At 35.8% G+C, this 23,825-nt stretch overlaps 4 protein-coding genes across 7 annotated transcripts; 2 read left to right on the forward strand and 2 right to left on the reverse strand.

The window, feature by feature from the left end:
- LOC101207018 (receptor-like protein 9DC3) lies at positions 1-3,738 on the forward strand. 2 transcript variants are annotated; one of them, XM_011658423.2, is made up of 3 exons: positions 597-1,080; positions 1,182-2,390; positions 2,706-3,738. In XM_011658423.2, exons 1-3 carry the CDS (start codon positions 1,035-1,037, stop codon positions 3,578-3,580), a joined length of 2,130 nt encoding a protein of 709 aa, XP_011656725.1. In that variant the 5' UTR covers positions 597-1,034; the 3' UTR covers positions 3,581-3,738. The 2 variants fall into 2 exon arrangements, with proteins under 2 accessions (XP_004145084.1, XP_011656725.1); XM_004145036.3 differs by having other exon boundaries at positions 1-2,390.
- A 343-nt stretch (positions 3,739-4,081) lies between these two features.
- On the reverse strand, positions 4,082-7,361 carry LOC101215327 (B-box zinc finger protein 24-like). 3 transcript variants are annotated; one of them, XM_031886487.1, is made up of 4 exons: positions 6,748-7,332; positions 5,453-5,752; positions 4,803-5,063; positions 4,082-4,308 (listed from the first exon to the last, which is right to left on the reverse strand). In XM_031886487.1, the coding sequence occupies exons 1-3, from the start codon at positions 6,928-6,930 to the stop codon at positions 4,833-4,835; spliced, it is 714 nt and encodes a 237-aa protein (XP_031742347.1). In that variant the 5' UTR covers positions 6,931-7,332; the 3' UTR covers positions 4,082-4,308; positions 4,803-4,832.
- Positions 7,362-8,457: 1,096 nt separating this feature from the next.
- LOC101215565 (RHOMBOID-like protein 13) lies at positions 8,458-10,419 on the forward strand. Its single transcript, XM_011658425.2, has 2 exons — positions 8,458-8,617; positions 8,709-10,419. The coding sequence occupies exon 2, from the start codon at positions 9,052-9,054 to the stop codon at positions 9,865-9,867; it is 816 nt and encodes a 271-aa protein (XP_011656727.1). The 5' UTR covers positions 8,458-8,617; positions 8,709-9,051; the 3' UTR covers positions 9,868-10,419.
- Positions 10,420-11,098: 679 nt separating this feature from the next.
- LOC101214330 (flowering time control protein FPA) lies at positions 11,099-23,785 on the reverse strand. The gene is made up of 6 exons (XM_004153391.3): positions 23,328-23,785; positions 19,577-19,822; positions 18,988-19,080; positions 17,102-18,117; positions 15,006-16,387; positions 11,099-11,566 (listed from the first exon to the last, which is right to left on the reverse strand). Exons 1-5 carry the CDS (start codon positions 23,610-23,612, stop codon positions 15,025-15,027), a joined length of 3,003 nt encoding a protein of 1,000 aa, XP_004153439.1. The 5' UTR covers positions 23,613-23,785; the 3' UTR covers positions 11,099-11,566; positions 15,006-15,024.
- Positions 23,786-23,825: the final 40 nt, after the last annotated feature.

Here is a 23,825-nt window from a genome sequence, read left to right on the forward strand (position 1 = left end):
TTCAACCAAATTAATCTCTTGAAACAAACACCTTTGTGTTTGATATTGAAAAAGGATAATGACATTGTTGGTGATTCTACATCAAGTCATCAGCTGCAGCTTCTTCCTTTTCTTTCTTTTGAATTATTCTCTTGTAAACACTCAACGTGTATGCGATCCAAAACAAAGCCTTGCTCTGTTGGAGTTCAAGAAAGCCTTTTCCTTGATTAAATCTGCATCAAATAGTACTTGCAATGATGCTTATCCAAAGACAGCAACATGGAACCAAACCAACAAAGATTGTTGTTCATGGGATGGAGTGAAATGCAACGAGGAAGACGAAGGTCATGTCGTCGTTGTGGGGCTTGACCTTAGTTGCAGTTGGCTTAGTGGAGTTCTTCATCCTAACAACACCCTCTTCACCCTCTCTCACCTTCAAACCTTGAATCTTTCTCACAACCTTCTTTTATCTAAATTTTCACCTCAATTTGGGTACTTGAAGAACTTGAGGCATTTGGATCTTTCCTCATCTTACTTAATGGGAGATGTTCCATTGGAAATATCATACTTGTCTAACCTTGTTTCTCTTGATCTTTCTAGCAACTATCTAAGTTTTTCAAATGTAGTTATGAATCAGCTTGTTCATAACTTAACTAATCTAAGGGATCTTGCACTTAGTGATGTATTCCTTCTCGACATTACACCCACTACTTTCACGAATCTCTCTCTTTCTCTAGCTTCTCTTTCTCTTTCTTCATGTGGGTTGAGTGGAAATTTTCCACCACATATTATGAGTCTTCCAAATTTGCAAGTCTTGCAACTTAACAATAACTATGAATTGGAAGGTCAGTTGCCCATCTCTAATTGGAGTGAATCACTTGAACTCCTGAATCTTTTTTCAACTAAATTTTCAGGAGAGATTCCCTATTCCATTGGTACTGCCAAATCCTTGAGATCTTTAAACCTTCGGTCATGCAATTTCACTGGTGGAATTCCAAATTCAATAGGGAACCTTACAAAACTCAATAACATTGATCTCTCTATAAACAACTTCAATGGTAAACTGCCCAATACATGGAACGAACTTCAAAGACTATCTAGGTTTGTAATTCATAAGAATTCTTTCATGGGTCAGCTACCCAATTCCCTGTTCAACCTGACACATCTCTCCCTCATGACATTTTCCTCTAATTTATTTTCAGGTCCTTTACCCACAAATGTTGCTTCAGATAGGCTTTCAAATCTTATTCAACTGAACATGAAAAATAACTCACTCATTGGTGCTATTCCCTCTTGGCTTTATGAATTACCTCATTTGAATTACTTGGATCTCTCTGATAACCATTTCTCTTCTTTCATTAGGGATTTCAAATCCAACTCATTGGAGTTTCTTGATTTGAGTACAAACAACTTGCAAGCTGGAATTCCCGAGTCTATTTATAAGCAAGTGAATCTTACATATTTAGCATTAGGGTCAAACAATTTGAGTGGAGTTTTGAATTTAGACATGTTGTTAAAAGTTCAAAGTCGTTTAGTATCACTTGATGTTTCCTATAACAAGCAACTTATGGTACAGTCTACTAACGTTAGTTTTGTGAACAACAATCTTGTTCACATTGAAATGGGTTCTTGCAAATTAGGAGAAGTTCCCTACTTTTTGAGATATCAGAAGAAGTTGGAGCATTTAGACCTTTCAAATACTCAAATTCAAGGGGGAATTCCCAAGTGGTTTTCTGAACTAAGTGCTTTGAATCACCTTAATCTTTCACATAACTCCTTGTCCTCAGGCATTGAGATTCTCCTCACTTTGCCAAATTTGGGAAATCTCTTTCTTGATTCTAACTTGTTCAAACTACCCTTTCCAATTCTGCCATCATCTATCAAACAATTTACAGCTTCAAATAATAGATTCAGTGGGAATATCCATCCCTCAATTTGCAAAGCCACCAACCTTACTTTCCTAGATCTGTCAAATAATAGCTTGAGTGGTGTAATCCCATCTTGTTTCTTCAACCTGACTTTTATCATGCTGTTGGAATTGAAAAGAAATAATTTTTCTGGTTCTATTCCCATACCACCACCATTGATTTTAGTTTACACTGCCTCAGAAAACCACTTCACTGGAGAAATCCCTTCTTCAATTTGCTATGCCAAATTCCTTGCTGTTCTTAGTTTATCCAATAATCACTTGAGCGGTACAATTCCACCATGTCTAGCAAACTTGAGTTCTCTTGTAGTGTTGGATATGAAAAACAACCATTTTTCTGGTAGTGTTCCAATGCCTTTTGCAACAGGAAGTCAATTGAGAAGCCTCGATTTGAATGGTAACCAAATAAAAGGAGAATTGCCACCATCTTTGCTCAACTGTAAGAATCTTCAAGTCTTGGATCTTGGGAATAACAAGATAACAGGTTAGGTTAAACCATATACTTCTTCTAATACTCTTTCGTTGTCAGAATAGCTGAATATTTTATTATCAATATGAATGGGAGAGCAAATCACATTGTAGAAGTTAGTTTGAGTATGCATATTAAAATAGCAATGTATAACTTTGTGTTAAATTAGCACACGATGTTCTCTTCTTATCAACTAGTGGAATTTTTTTTGCAACTTTTTTGGATTGGACTTCGGCCACTTTTTTGTAAAATTCATGCATTAATGAACTTTGTTTCTTATTAGAAAAAAGTTGTTCAGCAAAAAAGTTAATATTTTACTTTTGATATCAGGTGTGTTCCCCCACTGGTTAGGAGGGGCCTCAAATTTGCGAGTCCTTGTCCTTCGATCTAATCAATTTTCCGGTCAAATTAACGACTCCATGAACACAAACTCTTTCCCAAATCTACGTATCATTGATGTATCTCGGAATTATTTCAATGGGACACTTCCATCAAACTTTTTCAAAAACATGAGAGCCATGAAGGAAGTTGAAGTAGGAAACCAGAAACCCAACTCTCATTCCCTTGAATCTGACGTATTGCCTTTCTACCAAGACTCAGTGGTGGTATCACTGAAAGGGCTTGATCTTGAGTTGGAAACAATTCTTTTGATATTCAAAGCTATTGATTTTTCAAGTAATGAGTTCAATGGAGAAATACCAGAGTCAATTGGGATGCTCATGTCATTAAAAGGTCTCAACTTTTCACACAATAAACTTACAGGTAAGATTCCTATAACTTTAGGGAATCTAAGCAATCTTGAATGGTTGGATCTTTCTTCAAATGAATTGTTGGGTAAAATTCCACCTCAGTTGGTTGCTCTTACATTTCTCTCTATCTTGAACGTCTCACAAAATCATCTTTCTGGACCAATTCCTCAAGGCAAACAGTTTGCTACTTTTGATAGTTCTTCATTTGTTGGAAATCTTGGCCTTTGTGGATTTCCTCTACCAAATTGTGACAAAGAAAATGCTCATAAATCTCAACTCCAACATGAAGAAAGTGATAGTTTGGGGAAAGGGTTTTGGTGGAAAGCTGTGTCAATGGGGTATGGATGTGGAATGGTAATTGGAATACTTGCTGGGTATATTGTTTTTAGAATTGGAAAACCTATGTGGATTGTGAGAATGGTCGAAGGTAGAAGAACTTCAAAGAAACAAAGGTAAAAGAGAAGGAATTGTTGGCCTAAGTAGAGAAATGACTAACCTATAATATCTTTCCTTAATTAATAGTTGTATAATATTTCATCTTCTGAAGAACATATATGTGTGTGTATATATGTGTGCCTTATAATCATGAATGAATGCAACTATTTTGTGAATCATCTGGATGGATTTGATGACTTTTTTCTCTTCTTTAATACCACATTTAACATTCCATTATTGAACTTCGACTTCAAAGAGAAAGTGATGCCAATTCACGTTTGTCATGTTCAACAAAGTAATTTGACATGACTTTTATTAGAAAAGTATGTCTACCAGTTTAGATTATGCAATACAACTTTCTTAGGAATTATATGCAAATCAAATCTAGTAATCAGATTTGTAAAATCCACATTTGAAGTATTAATAGCTTTCAAAATATGAAAAAAGGTTAAATTAAATTGCTCACTAAAATAGTAAATTTTAGGAGTTTAAGGTATATAAATTATAAGTTCCAAAAAACAGTAGAACAAAATCTAGAAAATGGTGTATTTATGTACTTACAATTTATAAAGGTTTAAAAATCAAATTGGTACAATTAATCAAATAATAAAAATACAAAGTGAGCATTAATAAAATGAAATGGTGTTTCAACATCCCACAATTTAGTAAACTAATGACAAAAGTCACATTTGTAAAATTTCTCTCTTTTATCTCTGTCTTTAGAGTCCCATCCTGATCAATAACCCTAGCTGTAAGAACATGAGCAAAGACGAGAGAAGCACATAAACTTGGTGGCATTACTTTTAAAAATCTAAAACATGAACGCAACAAAGCATTAAAATATGCATTTTCAAAGGTTTAACATGAGTCAAACAGGTATATGATACATGTCCAACAAGTATCGGAGATAAAGAATCTCGAACATGTGTTGACCCTTCAGCCCATGTGTGGGGGAGGGGGAGAGGAGGAAGTGCAAGAAAACAAATAGCTTCAATCTTTCAAAACATGGTTGACATTCTTTAAAATAATCTTACACTTTTCATATAAGATTCAAAAAGTTACAATAAGGTTAATAAGATACAAAAGCAAAAGTAACCAGGAGGAGTGAGCGAATATATTCTAAGCATAAGATAAAAGAAGAATACTATATTGCATACTATCAAACCATAGATGTTGAAAACACTACATACATACACATTTTGTAAGGTTATAAAACTGTATTATTATTATTCATTAAGCATACCAACTCAACATCAATGCCACTCTCTTCTGTTCATCCAAGATCAGGAACCGTAAAAAACTCTTCGTCGTCAACCATCTCAAGCCTAGGCTTTTTGTATGATGTGCTTGACTTCGTCGGTCTGCAGGCAATTGCATTACCTGAGTATGATGTAGGAAGCTCAGGAACTTCAGCAGCTGCTAAAGCTTCTTGAGGAACTTGCTCGCCAAAGAGGCCCATTTCTGCTAGCCATTCTAATTCCCCAAACTCTAGTTGTTCCTTCTGCTGCAGTTATGGTGGTGGAGGATTAAGTGCGTATCCCAAATAATCTTAAAGTAGATGGAAACTAATGCAAATCCTATGACAAAAATCTCAGAAGAAACTACAGGGTATGGATTCGAACTAATGATCTAATATTTAGGAACCTTTTAATAAAATTAGTGTGTATGTGATCTTTGGGAGAAAAAAAATGGCGGTCACCAGTGAACATATGCAGGAAGAGGAATGTAAGCATTCAAAAACTTATGCCTTCTAAGTAGTGAGAACTATTTAAACTAAAGATGATGGTATAAATTCTTCAAGAGTATAAAGAAGCGCACTTCCTCTGTTGCATTATGATCCACAAAATGTAAATAAATGGATGCCTAGAAGGTGAGCATCTAGCTGTTACTAACCTTGTCCGAGGACTCAAGATCAGAGAAGTGGAGAAAGTCATCAACAGCCCATGAGGACGTGAAGTTAGGAACTTGTTGTGAAGGCACTTTAGCAGGAACCTGAGGGTTCTTTGGATTTGGAGGTTCCATCTTGACCTTGTCAACTTCCTTCGTGCAGCTTGAGCTCATGGCCACTCTGATTCCAGTGGCTAGGAACCTCTGGTGGTTTGCTGAAAGACTACCACTTGAATGGATTGGTTCATCACAATCTTGACAAAACAGTGCTCTGTCTTCAACACAGAAAATGAAAGCTGCCTTGTCCTGATTCCAGATGAGACATAAAATACTCAGCACATTACATCTCATGTAAAAGTCTTCCTAATTTATACAAAAAAATGGACATCCTTCAAGGTAAATTAGAAAAATTCAATTCTGACTCTCTACAATTAACTTACTATAATTTAAGTATTTAACTAACAATGGTGATTTATAACTTACATATATGATATATCTTTTCATTTTTTTCTCTTCTTCCAAATATTGGTCAACCATGTTTTCAGTGTCATTACCCACTGACAACTACATCAATTAGAGACCTTAACAGTTAACTGCATAAACAAATCATGATGCATGCACTTCATATAGGATTCCCTAAGTCTAACATTTCACAAATAGAAAGAAAATCTAAACCATTATAAAAAATGTAAAATCAAAATATCATAAGGACGAAGCATGATTAGAGATATTTATCTGGTTTATTCAAAAGAAATGCCAATTCTAGATCTGGAAGCAAATTTAAAATCAGTATCGAAGTATCATCTGACAATCAAGGAGTGTTAAATGATATGACATCAGGGAGAATGAAGTGACCAGACGTGTTGATATTATATCATGTCATGTGTTGAGAGATTATATACAAAAAAATCAAATTTTCCATAGTTTATAAGCTCAAATCTTTTAGCATACAGATAAATTTAGTGTGGTATCAAAGATTCTATATTCAAGCTCCAACTACTCAAAGTCAAGTAACAACCAAATGTCCAGTGTTCAAACTTCTTCCACCTTGTTTCCCTCCCGATTAACATCGCTAGTCACCAACTTTCATACTCACGAGTGAGAGAGAGTGCTAAGAGTATACACAAAAGCTCAAAGCTTTGGATTTCGTAGTGATTTAAGTAAATTTTATTGAGATAATCATCCCTACACTCAAGATCGTTAATTTATACACATCAAATCAGAACAAAGACCATCAGATCGACAAAACTAGCAAATGAAAGAGCAATATACCAAGGTAAAGCAAGAGAGATGGTAATTACTTGGCATATATCGCATTTAGGTAGCTTGGTGGAAAGACACTGAAGAAGAAGCCTCTGGTGTTTACTCGCAAGCTTATTGGCAGCATGAACTTCAACATCACATTTCGCACAAAGCGCCGCTTCATCCGCACAACAAATCACAGTAGCAGGAGCTTTCTCACAAACATCACACTGAATTTTCATCTTCTCCCTCTGAACAACAACTAAGATTTTGAATAGATTCGCAGAAACCCCACTTCCCTGTTTCCTACTCCAAGATCAAGAAACCCATGAAATTAAACCGCCAGTAGAACAGTAGCGCCGGAGAGATGGAAAGGAGGAAGAAGAGGAAAAATGGGTTTTAGTGAATAAGAACGGAGAAAGAAGGGGATAGAGAAAGGGAAGTAAAAGGTGGAGGATTGAAGAAGGAAAGAGAAGGGTGGGTGAAGGGATAAGGGTTGAGGATTCAGGGAAATCAAAATCAAGAAAGATGGTGGAGACAACAAGGCGGAAAAGAGAGGAGGCCATTTGTGTGGCTGTGAAGCTCCGTTGGTTTGTGGCTGAGGAATTTAGGAGTCGTAAAAAATTAGCTAAAATGCTTTGATTCTTCACACCATCTCTTTTTGTTTGGGGATGAACAACGAACAGCAACACACTATCGATCGATTTTGTACGATGGGGAACAACCAACTCTTCTTGTAGTAATCAAATACTCTTTCTTTTCCAATTCCTCATCCCATTAACTCACCAAAAAAAACAAAATACTCATAGATCCGAGTTACTTTGTTTTTGTTTCAAATTGTTGTAGTTAGAAATATTTTCATTTCAAGTTCACTAACTCAAATCAAATTTCTTTCTTTGTATTCTCCAATCTTTCATAGGGTGAAAAATGAGTTTTTAGAGTTATGTGTGATTGTAATATTTTTTTAACAAGATAGATTTCTTCATGGTAACCATGATTTTTCTTAGTTTTGATGCTAAAGGTTTTTTCCAACCATTGATATTAGAGTTTTAAGTTTCATAGTTTCTTAAATGTTTAGTATATAATATTTTGCATCATTGTTTTTATCTGAATTTCCACATTATAAGAGAAGTTTTTAGATGTCACTATCATGTGGTCCGTGCATTATTTGTAGATTAAATAAATCAATTCAAAGATATCAATTGAATAAAATACTAATTACTATTTTAAAATAAGATACAATTTCTCTAATTAGTGTTGTTAAACTTGTCATGGGTGATTTAGACTAAAAAAGTTTAAGAGAATGTGAAATCAAGTTGTCTCATCCCAAATGAATCTAAGACAGACCCAAAAGAGATGTCAAAAGATGAAAGAACAAAGCAATTTGACTAGGCTCAATTCAATTCATTTGAGCCTTCGAGGGCAAATATGAGGCCTTTTGTTTTTTTAGACCTATATCTAGCTCCCCACGAAACCTAAATCAACCTTTGAAAGTCCTATTTTCTAAAAGGATAAGGAAAAATCTAAATATTTTTTCTAAAATACAAGGAAAACTCTAAGTTAAGTCATGCTATATATATATAGAGAGAGCATGACGGTTAATATCACTTAAATTCATCACTTTGTGCTTAAAACTAACTTAAGCGTCTTATGACAAACATACTTAAGTTTAAACACGATGACAACTCATTATAAGTGACACGTAAAAGTGAAAGTAAAGTTAGGAATAAACGAAGTAAATGAGTATTTGGGAATCATATAGAGAAATAACACATAAGAAATAAAGAAGAAAAGGGATGGGAAGGGTGAAAGAAGTGAAATTTGAAAGTAAGAAATATAAAGAATAAAAAGATGCAATGGAATTGGGATGGTCTCAAGTAAGTAAGCCAATTGATTCGAGTACCTTCACCAACATGCGTGACCTTTCAAGTAAGAAAAATTCCCATCTGATTTTCAAACCCTAATTTTCAACTTCTTCACCATTCACACTCAAATCTGAATCTTTGCATTTACCTATCAGGCTTTCATCTGTCGCAGATTTGAATTCAATTGCTTCTCAAAGATACCAACTTTCTAGATTGCACCCTTTCGTTCGTTGGATATTGTTCTGTTTTGGTTTTTTATCGTTTTGTTCTCGATCTGGGTGTCTTTGAGTTTATTGGTTCCGATATAGGGCTTGGATGAAGAAATCGTGATATTGGGGGAAATTGTTTGATCTGAATACACTGTAAGGAGTTACTTAATGACTAGTGCCAAATTGTTCTTCATTTTTTTTATTCTGATGGAATGATTTATAGTCTGTATATGAGCAGTATTGATTTAGGCATTGTGTAAAAGAGGAAGTTTTGAAGGGCAATTTTCAGATGGGGAGGCCTTTATTTTATGAGATTCTTGAAAAACCAGCCACAAGTGGGATTATAGGGATTTGCTGTGCTATATGGTTTTACATCCAGAAGAAAAACATTGGGTATTCGCATGTGGGGTTGAGTTATGAGACTGCCGTGGAAGGTCACCATTGGAGGATAATAACTTCAGCCTTTTCCCATATTAGTGTTATTCATCTGGTTTTTAACATGAGTGCTCTTTGGAGTCTTGGGGCTGTAGAACAGCTGGGGCATATTGGCTTGGGTGTTCCTTATTATCTCCACTACACTCTTGTTTTGGTCATACTCTCTGGTGTGCTAGTTTTAGGAATGTACCATCTCTTGATTCAAAAGTTTAAGCTCGAATACTTTCGACGAGTTACCGCTGTTGGATATTCTTGTGTGGTTTTCGGGTGGATGACTATACTTTCTGTGAGGCAACCGTCTTCTAAATTGGACCTCTTTGGCTTCCTTTCGCTACCCATCAGTTTTGCACCATTTGAATCACTGATCTTTACTTCCATTATTGTACCACAAGCAAGTTTTCTTGGACATCTATCTGGAATAATTGTTGGATATGCTATAGCTTGGGGTTTGATCCATGGGATGAATAACTTCTGGGCCATTTCCATGTTAGGATGGGTTGTTCTTGTCTTTATATTTAGCTTGAAGAAATCTAACACGTACAACTTCGATTTTCTGGAGATTGAATCCGTAACAGACCCTTCCTTGCCGTCTGTTCGATTTCTTTCATCTGGAAATGGTAGAACCTTGCAGATGAACGCATTGCCAACTGGAGATGTAGAGATTGTATGAATTTTTAGGGGAGCTGTTTGCATACTTAAGATGTTGAAATTGATAATCTGCTATCCAGTGAAATGGTCTTTGAGATGCTCTCATGCTGGAAATGATCTGGTCAAGCTATCAGGGGTTTTCTCTTGTTCCTGATGTTGGTGACAAGATTACTGGTGTGCAATATTACCGTTCATTAGCATTGAACTGCACAGGAGATATCAGCTGTAAGGAAGATGGTTCAGCCAAGAAGTAATGCTTAAATGGATTTGTCCAATCGCATTTGTACCATAGAGGCTCAAATATCATCTCTGCTGATATATTTTTTCTCCTTTTCCTTGAAGTTTAGTCAAGTGTTTTGTGGATTATTGTTTAACATTTGAAGGCACTGCCTACCACCAACAAACTCCCAAATTTAGAGTTTGTGATGATCTTTAAGAGTAAAGCTTTTAATTGAATTGTTTCGTTAACAAGTGTTTTTAGTTTCTTTGAAGGTATTAGTGTTTTCAAGATTTCCAAATGTATCTCTAGTCATGATAAATTTGAGGTTGAATTATTATGCCCATTTCTGATCGACATATAGTCAGTTAGAGCTTGAATTTTGATTTCAAACTCGCACAGGAAAAGAAAAATAATATAGTTTCATATTTCTTAATCCTTTCAAAAGTGCAAAAGGGATAGGAAAGCCATATCCCTCGTTCCAATAACTTTTGTACATTCTATCTTTGTGACCACTCATTTTGATTAGAAAAATACATTTGGACTTCACTCTTTTTTCTCGAAATAACATTATATTTGATGAACTTTAACGTGTTACAACGCCATGTTTATATGAAACTCATGGAGTAGATTTTTAGTTAAAACATTTGGTAACCACATACGATCCACCGACATATTGATCACTTTCTTTTCCCATATAGCTTTCATTTTGTAAGCATTAAATCTTGTACTTGTCACTGTCAAACCCTGCCACCTTGACAAGATTTTTTAAGTTAAAAAGACCAAATTGGTATTATTCATACATTTATGAGTTATATAACTACAGATTTTAAACTAATGAAACTAAATTATTCTACAATGAAGTTTGTGAACTAGGTTGTTACTTCAACGAATATAAAACCAATTAACTTTCTTGCCCGTGTACATTTCACGTATCCTTTATTTATATTTGGTAACGAAGAAAAAATTACCCAACAAGCCCGATATTAGTGTAGCGATGTTTACCTTCAGCAATCAAGTGAAATAAAAAAGAATCAAAGATGAAAGTAGTCATATATGTATACAGAAATGGTACCTTTAGGTGAAGGCAAGGCATTAAATGGTAACTTTAAAAAGTGCTTTTTGGATTAATCTTCAACGCCATTTTGAGCAATAACCAAAATTAATAGTGAAAGTTGATAGAAATAGTAGTCTTTGTGGAAATGACTAAGCTATGCTACATAGATTGCAGAAGACTGAAACTTCAAAAATGATAGATACAATTGCGAGCGGCATTTGGGCAAATGAGGAGGCCATGATGCGACACGAACATACATTAGTTTGAGAGGAGAAAATGAAGGCGGGGATGAGCGAGCAAGCAAGAACATACTTCCATCCACATACTACATTAGTTTGAAAGGAGAAAACGAAAGTGCATGAACAATCGAGCGCATGCGTGCGTCCATCCACTGACTTCTGAAACAAATCCCATAATTAAACTCTTCTCTTCACCCTCGCAATTTACCTACACGCATTTTCGCTACATTTTAGAAGAAAAAACATTTGAACCATCCTCAAGTTTGGTAAGGTGAAAACAGCTACAATTTCATCCTTGTAAACAGGCACATGCCTACCCAAGTTAAAGGTCAGTACAATACCCTTTAAAATTTTACCTCAAAACGTCTCTCCCCATTGCAGTGTTCATTAAGTTTCATGAGCAGAGAAGTTAGACCCGAGAGATAGTTTGACACAAACGACTAAACCAGTTTAAATTGTTGAACATCCATCACATACTAACAATCAATTCTTTTTTATCACCTTCCAATCAAAATCATGCATCTAAACATATGTATCGTATTAAAACGGCAGGTATATTGTGATGAAATCATTTTTCCATTTCTAGCTTAATTTCTTTTTCAAATTTTCACTAAATTTCAGGCATAATCAATTTTTATTTTTGTATATATATAGTACACAATCAAAGCGAACACAGACGTATCTGTGCACGACAGACTATCCTAAACAGAGAAAGTCCTTGTTTCCTAATTTCCAAGTGCTTTGTTTCTTTTACCCCTTCTAGGCCGGACCAAGTCAAGTTCAAGCAAAAAAAACGCCTTTCCAAAATGTTCACATATTCTCATTTTTCAGTATCAAGAAAGAGAAGAAAAGGGAATAGCTAATAACGACGGGTGCAAAATATATCCTCCATTCAATTACTACGCAATTACCAATTAATTGATGCATTAAAACCTTACCTCATAACAAACAAGGAAAAACGGTAGACCCCTGCACAATACAATCGAACAATTTGCAACCGAAAAATTGTAGGCCAGTTAACACAATTTTTATTTACTATTTTCTTTATGTTGTTTACTCAAGTCAGAACGAAATAGCATGTCAAAACTAGCCTACTACAAACCAAGCACAAGATCTTCGTCTTACACAGAACTCTCACGAACTGGGAGTTGAAAGTTCGGAAGTTCGATAAGCAGTCAAAGATTTGTTAATTCATATTAAGTAATCATTGTGAAAGGAAGTCTTTTTAGCTTTCTAGGATATAGAGTAATGGAGGTTGGTTTACGAAGGTAGGTTGTCAACCTAAATATTCTACACGAGATCAAGATGGTGAGCCCTGGTTCAGTTGATTCAATCTAAGACTGCAATGAACATATACACACATACTTTAAACCCTATATGTATACACACATATACTGGAAAGGAAGAAAAGGATAATGGATTTTATATATATATTTTTTTTTTCTTTTTTACTGTGAATTAAATTTTTTTAAAAAAATATCTACCGAGAAACAAAACACTTTTGTGCACTTCAAAAAATCTTTGTTTTATCCTACAGTATTTGGCAGTGAGAATCTCAAGATCTTTAATATCAGAAGTGGTATCACTAAGTTTGTATCATTTCGATCTTTGGGCCAACGTGTTGTGGTAATAAGGGTGTAATGAACATTGAAACGTTTAACTTCTCGCAGATATGTACTGTTTTAAGGTTGTAGCTGTAGGTATTGAGCTCCTCGATTAAGATATACAATAACATGTATGCTTCAAAAATTGGTACTAAGTACTTTATGTTTCATTTGTACGCATTTTTTGGATCATAGTTCATTATGGTAATGGAAAAGAATGTCAGCTACACATTAGAAGTAGAAGTATTGTACAAGACTAAATATTTTACTACCCTCGAAACAAAATCCTGCTTCCAGTGTCTTACAGAAGAAACAAACTACGCACAAGTTTTCACAGAAAAATAGCTAATAAACCGCAAATTAGTAAAACTAGACGTGTCAAACATGGGCAATAAAGATGTTATGGTATATGTCACTAATCAAGATGCATTCAGCAAAAGACTAATAACATATATCTCAAAGAACAAGGGGAGACAGTTCTGATAGTGCAGTTCATGATATGCACAAAGTAAGAATCTTCTGTCAGCCAATGAAATGAAATGAAATGAAATCAAATCAAACTACTTAACCAACTACCAGCTCCTAGACTCAAGTTATCCACTGGAAGTAAAAGATTATGCCATTGCCATCAGTTTCGACCCTTCAATGTCTAGTTCAACTCAACCAACCCTAACTTTCAGTCAAATTCTAAAAACAGAAACTAGTTTTTCAATTTTTAAAACCTGGCTTTGAATTTTGAAAACAATGGTTACAATTAAATAACAAACTACAGAAACCTAAGTGTTTTTAGTTACAATATTGTGTGTTTAGATGCTAATTTTTCACTGTGATTTCTGAAGGCAAACTTTGAAGCAAAGGCGCATTGATTACAATGGTGCCCCCCATTCATAGGACCCTTCGATTCGAAAATCAAGGAAAAAGGAAAACAGGTTTTAGATGCTAATTTTTTCAAATTAGTTCTTGAAATCTGGACTAGATTTCAAAATTTTAAATGCGTATAACCAAAGAAGAAGTTCACATCCAAAAATGACTTCCAGAAAAGGATATCTCGTACACAAGTCAAATCCCTAGTTGGTATGTACTCGTACATCTTGGACTTTGTTCCAAATTCAGGATTTAGCTATTTCTTGTATCAAGATGCTAACTTAAGTTCTAAAAGTTCATATGGTTAAACAAGTCAAAGGGGGTGGTAGGTACTCATACATCTTGGAATTTGTTCCAAATTCAGGATTTAGCCATTTCTTGAATCTAGGTGAAGAACTTGAAGAGACTTTTTATCACTCCTTTTCACCCACTTGGGAACTGTTTGGCGCAAGGATTATGGAAAACTACCACCTCTAGCTACAATAAATACTATTTAAAAATTCTCATTTAGCTATAGTAAACACTTCTTCAAAAACCTCCATCAGCTATTGTATTTATTTTTTACATTCATCATTTTCTTATATTTTGCTTTTTACTATTTTCTTCTCAAACTAAAATAATCACACCCTGAACACAAACTATCATAATTCAACTATAATAATCTAGGATTATAATAACTCACTCTTTACCTCAAACGCTCCCTTAGTGGTTACGGTTATATTTTGACATCAAAAGTTCCAAATCTCAGTCTTCTATATTGAAAAGCTCAAAATGAGAGAAGCTAGATACCCCAAAATTCCTTACCAAATACATAGAATTAGATAGAAAAAACATTTATGAACATAATTAGATCATGCAGCAGCAACCAAATTCTCTCACTTGGAACTTCAAATGATAGTAATAACACCAAATTAACATCCTAAAGACTTGTATAACAATTTTTAAACCTAAACAAGAAAATGGTGCACCAGAATCACAAACTGCAAGTGGCATCATGTATCATATGCTAACTAGAATAAAAGATGCCAAAGAACCCATGCCATAAGTTAAATCATTTTCTAATTCAGCCAACTATAGAAACATGCATTTAAATAGAAAATCATAAACCAATCAGAGATCATATGCATCCACAAAAAAAGACTGGCCATCAAAGATTAAAAGTCAAGTATGAGGGATTACCTAAACGAAGGGCTGCTCACTATTGATTTCCTGAACCCCAGCCTGCTTGCTGCTGCTGCTGCTGCTGTTGCTGCTGAATCTGGAGAAGTAGATTGGCAGCAAATTGGAGTGTAGATCGATATCTCTGGTCCTTGCCTGACTCAACATCACTGGGCCCAGTGCCAGTGCCAAGGTTTGCAGATTGCAAATGCTGCATCTGATAAGGAAGCTCAGGGTTCACTCTATCTGATGCCAATTGAGTTATAGGTTGTGACTGTGTTGTAGAACTCTGACCATGATTAGACAAGGTCACAGTATTTGTTGATTGCTGCATAACTGGTGGACCATACCCAGAAGTATCAACTCCATTGACTGGCCCATAACCTCTCTGGCTCATTTGTGAAACATCATGCTGATACTGAGAACTGGCCAGGGCCAAACCAGAAGCTTGATTTTCAGGAGGAGCAGAATAAGTAGACAAAGGCCTGTAAGGAATAGGTACCTGCTGCTGCTGTGGCAGACTGACAGCAGCATCTTGGATTTGGCTTGTTCCAATGGCCTGTGGTGCATGCTGGTTAGGGGTCTGGGGGAGAGGTGGATAAGGCTGAAATTGAGAAAGGCTCTGTCCCTGAGGATTAAAATGATTTCCCATCTGCTGAAATGGCTGACCATTTAGATCAGAAGATTGATGGCCTACCATCCATCCCTCAGATGTAGCCCCTTTATTAGAAACAACAGGAGGAATTGGAACCGGAGGTTGTGGTGAGACTGCTGGTTGTTTGGCACTCTCTAAACTGGATGACTGTGTCTTACCAGGTAGTAAAGAAACCAAGGTGGCAATGAGCTCAGGTGTTAATGCTAACCCAGCTTGCGAAATTGTAGCCGTATTGTTATTACCAGAATACTCTTGTGGCTCACTTGTGGGCAGAAGTGGTTTCGGGGGCTCCTTGATTTCGTCATGCAAAACCCTGCTATAATCCATTGGAGGAAGTTGCTCCTGCTTTGAAGGCACTGACCCATATTCTGTTTGTGAAGGCAAAACATGCTGTCTCTCACCATAGTCAGATGTAGAAACGGGTAGATATGACTGTTGGGGAGCAGGTTCGCTAACAGACACCTGAGGAAATTTGAGAACAAGACCATAAAGCCGCTCGGGACCAGAAACTTTCAAAACTTTTCTCAGAAACTCTGAAGGAGGAACTAAAAACATTGTAGTTCCATCATCAAACTTAGCAACACCTGCACGGTTTTTTGCGCCTAGGTAACGCAGGAATTCAGTATAGGATGCAAAATCATCCTCACTATCAGGCAGGAAAAAGACAATGTCAAATCCGGTTGCTTCAGCATAATGTTTAGTGAGTTGATCCAGCCCAGTTCTTGCTGAACAATTGACTACTTCAGGACTGCAGAATAGGGAACAAAAAATCAAAATAGATGGATAGTGAGAATATAAGACTCCAAGCATCATCATGTACACCAACTAAAAGATGGTCCAGATGTGCTGTTGATTCAAGCAGCCTACCAGAATAAACTCTATGTTTTAGGAAAATTGTATGGAACTCCATTTAATTCCAGATAAGAGTCGTATACCCCTTTGTCAAGGTAATCTCTTTGTTTTTGTGTGGAATTTATACTTAGGAAGAAACGGGAGAATTTAAGGTTTCCAAGGGATCTTTTTCATAATTATCCTTTGTTTCCTATTACCAACAGTTGGGTTCCATTTCTGTTATTTCTAATAATTATGACCTTGCTTGAACACAAACTGTTCCATAGCTTGTACAGTTATGTCCATGAGTTCTCTAATTTCAATTAATCTCATGTAAGGTAGGCTCCAGTTTTGTACAAAGATAGTTTCTCTATAGAAGAGACAAAATAATGAAAAATATAAAAAAATAAAATAAAAGATAAAGTAGTTTAAGGAAAAGGTGGCATTCAAAAATATTTATGCACATAGCGAAACCCATAACATTTTCCCAGACACCACTTGAATTAATTAGGTGCAGTTTCCAAATACAACTTCATGGATTGAGCATCGAATCCTAAGGGAAGAGGGGAGCTAACAAATTATATGAATACTAACATTTTATTTAAAATATATCAAGGAGATTGAAACTTACAGCTCACTTCCTATTCCTTCCCCAATTGGGACACAACGAGCATGGCAAACAGGTGTTCCTCCCTTGGCAATTATTCCTCGCCATATAAAATCATTTTCAGCATGGCTCTGGCCAGGACCACTAATTGGTGCCCTTGTACCTATAGGAATAGGTGGAGTCTTTGCTGGAGCATTGGCATATGGAACAGAAGAACCTCCATCACTTATAGGACCAATCCCATATTGCTGATCAAAACCCATGCTCCGATTATCCATTTTTCTTGGAGGAAAAGAAACATCCTCCAAGGATGGTGGACCATCTATCCTTGATCGTTTAGAATCCCTTTGGAATTGATTTACATCCAAAACATCCCATGAATTTGGAGTGGACCTCACTGGTGGAGGTGGACGAATACCAGTGGCTGGAGAAGAAAGTATCCCAGGTGCTGGAGGAGATTGCCTTCTCCAATTTGGACCCATCATATTTTTTGAATTTGCATCCTGGAAACTATGAGATGTGGCCAAGTCATTAAACTCAGGAGGCCCTGAGATACCCGGTGGAGGACCAAAGGGTGGTGGTCTTACTCCTGTATTTGGTCCAAGAATACCACTAGATGGTAGTGGTCCAGGAAACTTATTTTGCACCATTGGGTGAGGATGTCCCAACAGGTCCATTGGTGGAGGACGAATTTGATGCTCATTGAAGAACATATCAGGCCTAGCCTCTTTGCCACCGGGATAAAAGCCAGGGTGCTCTTTTACAGGTCCCGGATCACTGTTTGAAAACATAATAGTAATCCGAGGATCATTAAAAAGTCGTCCTTGTAGACCCTCCTTAGCTCGCCGTGCTTCATCAACACTTCTAAATTCTACAAATGCAAAATGCCTGGAATGGAAACTTGTAATTCTCTCTATCTCACCAAACAAAATCATTGCATTGTGGAGCATTTGTTCATCAATTTGAACAGATGGAGGGTAACCAATCCACAAAACCTTACTGGGAGGTCCATCTCTACGCACTTCTGAAGATTGAGCATGCTGCATTGGTTATCAAACGATTATATTGCCGTTTTTTATAATAACAACCATGTTCAAAAATGAAAAGAATACAAGGGTATATAAAAGAACTAAGCCCAACTAAAGAAAGGAGCCCCAATTATACAAAATAGTCACAAAAGATCACTAAAATCGAAGTCTATAGGAACACATTAAACCTAAAAAGGGACCAAACATCACTAGGATCTCTCTCCGACCCTCTAAACACTATGTTATTCTGCTCCTGCAACAATCCCAAAGAGGAGCACACACCCACATTCTTGTCAAGTGGTTACAATGATATGATTACAAGAATCAATAAACTAACTTTAATTCATAATTTGAGAGTTATCCTTATTATTATTTGGAGTGTGAGAAAATACAAGAACGAAACCAAGCAAAAACCAGAAAATCCATCCGACATCTCGTGGGAGAGTGCAATGAAACCACAAAGGATATGATTCTACCAAACTTCTGATTGGGTCACTCAATGAGCATAATTGGCTATCCCATTGCCATCTCTAGGAGTTAAAAGAATACCTCTTATGTGGTGGTTCTTCAAGAGGTTCTTAAAATTGTCGATCAAAGGTTCAATTTCAGTGTATTGATGATCTTGATCCATGAGAAGGTTACAAAAATGAGAAAAATATTATCTGATGGAGAAAGATCGTTGATCCAATACAAAAGTCATTTATTTTATTCTAAGAACCTTAGAAAATACCATCAGGACCTAGGAATACATGTTCTTTGAAGTTACTTCAACACCAGTAATGTGTGCAAGTACGTATAAGCCTTCACATATTTTAATTTTTAAAGAATTGCTGTCTAAATATAGTGGTGAAACATCGTCGATTATATGTCAATAAGACTTACCAGTGGTCTTTTATAACCAGATTGGAAATCACCCATCCCCATATTTCTAGCCTGAAGCTGTCCATGCCCATCTCTAGTATCTGGCCACTGATCCTAAAGAGATTAAGATTAATTGCTTTAACTATAGAGAGAAAGTAGCAGTCACATAAACCAATTTTAAAATGAATACAAAAGTTTGACATAAAAGAAGATCTTCAAATAATGATATGCATTGCATTGTTCAAGCATGAAGGAACTCAAATTTAACATATTCTCTGATAAAAGAAAGAAGATATGCGCACCAATCTAGAACAGACACTAATAATATGCAAGACCCTCTCAAGCTTTCTTTAAATTTGTTGAACAAATCTAAACGCAAAGTTTCCCTTCTCCAAGTCCATTTTTCAGAAAGAAGAAAGAGTTGACTATAATATAATATTATAGTTCAGAACATACAAGGACAAAAAAAAATCCAGCCCAATGAGAAGTAGAAATCAAGGGTGAAGTTCATACAAAAAAAAGAAGAAAATTAATTGCCTTAGTTTATAAATGCTGAAAACATATCTAAGATAGAACATTGATGCTTATTGAGATTCTGAAAAAAGCTTACTCTTCTCATTGGCTGTGACCGAAGAAAATCAACTCGGAGCTGCTCTCCACCAATGCGTTTTCCATTCATCATTCTCAAAGCTTGTGATGCATCTTCCAATCGAACATACTCAACAAATGCAGTATTCCGATCTCGCAAAAACTTAAATTCATCAATTTTACCAAATTTGGAAAATTCTTCTTCAAGTTGTTCCCTTGAAACAGCTGGGCTAATACCACCCACCCATAAATTCCTACAAGGTTTGGCCTGAAAACAATAAGTTGTCAGCTCCAGTTTATAAAACTAATCAGCAAGAAGCCTATCTCTCAATAAAATGCATCCATAGCATTAAAGAAAAAATAAAAGAAATTTTCTCAATAACTTGCTCAGAATTCTGTATTTTTTGGTATAGTCAGATAAAAGAATTAACTTTAACAACTACAGGAATACTACATAAAGTTGATGATGAGAACTCTAATTGGTAGATCCACCAAGAATATATGCGATTCACAGAACTACTAGATAGGCCCATTAGCCTCAAATGATCTAATAAGGCAATAGGGACATTTCAAGGGAATAGAGTACCACCCTGAAAAATATAGTAGCTCTTGCAGTATTGGAGCATTTCTTTTGTATCGAAGCAAATATATTCCTTCTCTCCAAGAGGATTACCATTAAAGGAGAGTAATGACCACTTCTCTCTCACAAAAAAGCTATGCATTAACTATATTTCAAAGATTTAAACTTTGTTTCACAAACAAACAATTTAGTTCAAATGTGAGTTCACAATCACATTCAAGAAAGTGAGTTCACAATCACATTCAAGAAAATGAATTCACAATGACATGTTGATCCACCTAGTGAGACTACCACGTATCCTACATTTTTGTACCCAGAAAAGGAGAAATCATAGGAAATGATGTTCTACTAGCACAATCAGACCACAGAAGTGAGTTTTCCTTACAGTCCCCAGGCCAACTATGGCAGTTTAATCCTATTTAAATATAAAGGATACAATCGAAGCCCCAGGAAAAATGTAAACAGAAAAAGTGTATGAACATTGTAATCACTACAAAAGGTTTACCAAAGCTGATCCCAAAGGGAAATAGTCATTATTTCAGAGTATTTTACGTGTCATTTGAAGTAAGGTTATAAATACATCAAGCATTAGCCACAAAGCATGAACCAAAAAATGGTCATTAGTAATCAACGATTTGCTCATATTGGTGACACTTGAAGCTTCGGTGGGAAATTGTTCTAGGGGAAAAGCAAGAATCCTATGGGGCTGCACTTTTAAAGCTACTTTCTGGACGACATGGAAGGAACAAAATCTTAGATTATTTGTAGGTAGCTTGGTAGTAGACAACACTGAGCTTCTTGGCAAAGTTCAAGCCACAAAGATATTATGGTGTATCAAAAACCTTGCTTTAATTATTAGAAACTGGAAGCCCTTTTTACATCAGTTCTGTTTTTTTTTTTAATATGATGAGAGATGAGACGTCTTCTGTTTTGTCTATAAGAACAAGCATTTCTCAGTTTATTAAAAAAAAGAAAGAAAGAAAACTGTGTTTCACCATTGTACTGTGATTCTTCATTGTATTTCTTCCTTCAAGGTTTAAAATCTCTATAGTTGGAAAAAACCTACATCCATTCTTGAATCTTGATTTTATTTTAATTTTCCTTGTAAAAGATAACATGTTCTATATTTTCACTAATGTTTCGTCCTAAAATCATCATGACAGTGAAGATTTTAGGTCAAGGTCAGAGTGCTGCTCAATGACTAATATTAAAAGGAAACTATTTCCAAACAAACATCAAGATTGAAGGCTCAGTATGCTAAAAAAAATACCAAACAGGAGTATTCTATTAACTGAAGTGTTCCAGGTTAAAACACTTCCTCAAGTAAACAGGACAAATTGAAAACACACCTTTTTTCTTTTAGGCAGACAAGTAGCGGAGCTAAGACACGAAGACTAATTGCTATTGAAATAAATGCAGAAATGTAACCTTTACTTCTGGATATGGGAATAAAAAACCAAAACCAGGACCTCACTCAGACCAAATATCATGCGTGTGCACTTTCCACCACCAACGAAGCAACATCTTAATTTTTTTTAATCTTTACTATTATATACTATGTTCTTAAACCCAGTAAATTAGAAACTCCTTGGATCTCAATGTTCTTCCCAGCATTATCCATCAACTAGTAGAATTGGTAATAACAAAATAATAAGAATAATGGCCCATCCTTGTTGAGCGTGTACATAATGGCTAAAGGCAATGATTATTTAAGGAACTAAGGTTGCAAATAGCATAACAAAAAGAAGAAACTGTTGGTTCATATCCTTTGCATAGCCCTCTCACTCAAAGCTCTCCTCCTTACAATACTTGAGGAGAAACAAGGAAATTCTGCTTCTCCATACGTTTCTTATCCAAAACCAAAAGGAAAAAAAAAAAAGACAAAACAGAGAATATACGAAAGAGGAAGATGTAAAAGAAGTTCAATGCTGAGGAAATTGAGATAATGATCTATTTAGTTGTGATGAGTTTTAGCTAGTAGGTCTTTGCAACATCATTGTGTAGTCACTTTTGTAATTATTCAGTTTTTTGTTATTGAAAATCCTGTTATATATAAAACCGTGTTTTTGTCTTTAAAGATCAATTCTTATTTCCCTTGCCCCATGTTTCATACGAGTTTTGATACTGTATATGTGTTCATATTTGATTCATTATGTGCTTCACCTCGTTAAAGCCGTCGTATCCTTTTTGTCCTTGTGTTGCACTTCAATCTGCTTCACTTTACAAACACTATAAGCTCAAAATTTTGTTCCGCTATATAATGCTACTAGACTAACCTATAGCTAACTGATCTTTATACCTATATCGTCTTGCACATATGATATGAGTTGACCTCCTGAGAATTCTTATTGTAAACCAAATAAAAAGCTACGAAAACAAAAGTGAAGCCTATTTGTTCACTAGATGGTAATGATAGCATGTTTAATTAAGAGGGAATGACAAAGAAAGGCCACCAGAGAACACACCCATCCCAGTCTCATTACTTATAACATTCAATAGAGTGATTAAATAATCTAATACTTTTGAAGAGTTTGTAATTTTGGTACCACAACTTAAGCAACAAATTCAAATTTTCCCTGAGGTTGGATATGATTGCGAGGCTTATATCGTTTTGATGATTAGATTACACATAGTTTCAATGCAGCCGAATGCTATCAGGTTGAAAGGTTTATATCGAAAAATCTTCCTAAGCTACACCAATTATTGATATATTATCCCAATTATTAAGAATCTATCAAACATGTCTCTTCGCATGTACAGCTAGCTTTGCCTTGAAGCTTGAAAAGTTTTGCATCTCGTGTTCTTCATTAAATCCCGATGAACATGATCCGCTTAATAACTTAATAAACTTTAGGATGCAGAGGAATCATTAATTCCTCTATCATCTACAAGTTGAATTAAATGAGAGAGTCCAGGAGACTATTTTCGGAAGAATATTTGATCGCTATGTATACCATGAATATCGATTCTGAGTTTGTTAAATTCGATTTTGGATCTCAAAAAAACAGAAAACTTTAATCGTAAGAAGAAGATTACGCCTATATCATCAGTGGTCGCGTTATCAAACAGAAGAAGGTGCAAAACCAATAAATTGCAAAACAAAACTAGTAATTAATGGCACATGAGTCATGTTATACAGACACATAAATCCAATTAAACCTAACACAACGGAAAGATCAGAACAAAAACAAACCGGTCTGGCAAACTCGATTTTGATAGAATTCCCACGCAGAAAATAACCCTGAAGAGCCTCCTTGGCAGCTTGGGCATCCTCCATGTGCTTGAAGAAGATGAAAGCGTAGCTCCTGGAGGGATAGGAAGTAACACTATCAATCCCACCAAACTGTGCAAACAAATTCATGAGATCCCCATCGGTGACCTCCATGGATAAGTTGCCAACCCACAAGCTGTTGGAAGGCATCTCCGGAACGTCCGAGTCCCTGTGCAGTGGTCGGCTGAGTTTGGGAGGAAGCGGCATTGGAATAGAAAGGAAGAATCAGATACTAAGTTCTTGAAAGGGATCTTGTCAAACGATATTGAAGAGCGAATGAATTAGGGCTAAGAGAGAGGAATTGAGGTTGAAGAAAAAAGAAATCTCATAGACACAACTTTCCTTATTTAAAGATAGGGTTAGGTTTTCCAGAGGGAAATAGAAATTAGGAATGAAATTTTTGGGGAACGGTTTGGTTGT

Source organism: Cucumis sativus, chromosome 6, assembly GCF_000004075.3.
Source record: "Cucumis sativus cultivar 9930 chromosome 6, Cucumber_9930_V3, whole genome shotgun sequence".
Taxonomy (NCBI): Eukaryota; Viridiplantae; Streptophyta; class Magnoliopsida; order Cucurbitales; family Cucurbitaceae; genus Cucumis; species Cucumis sativus.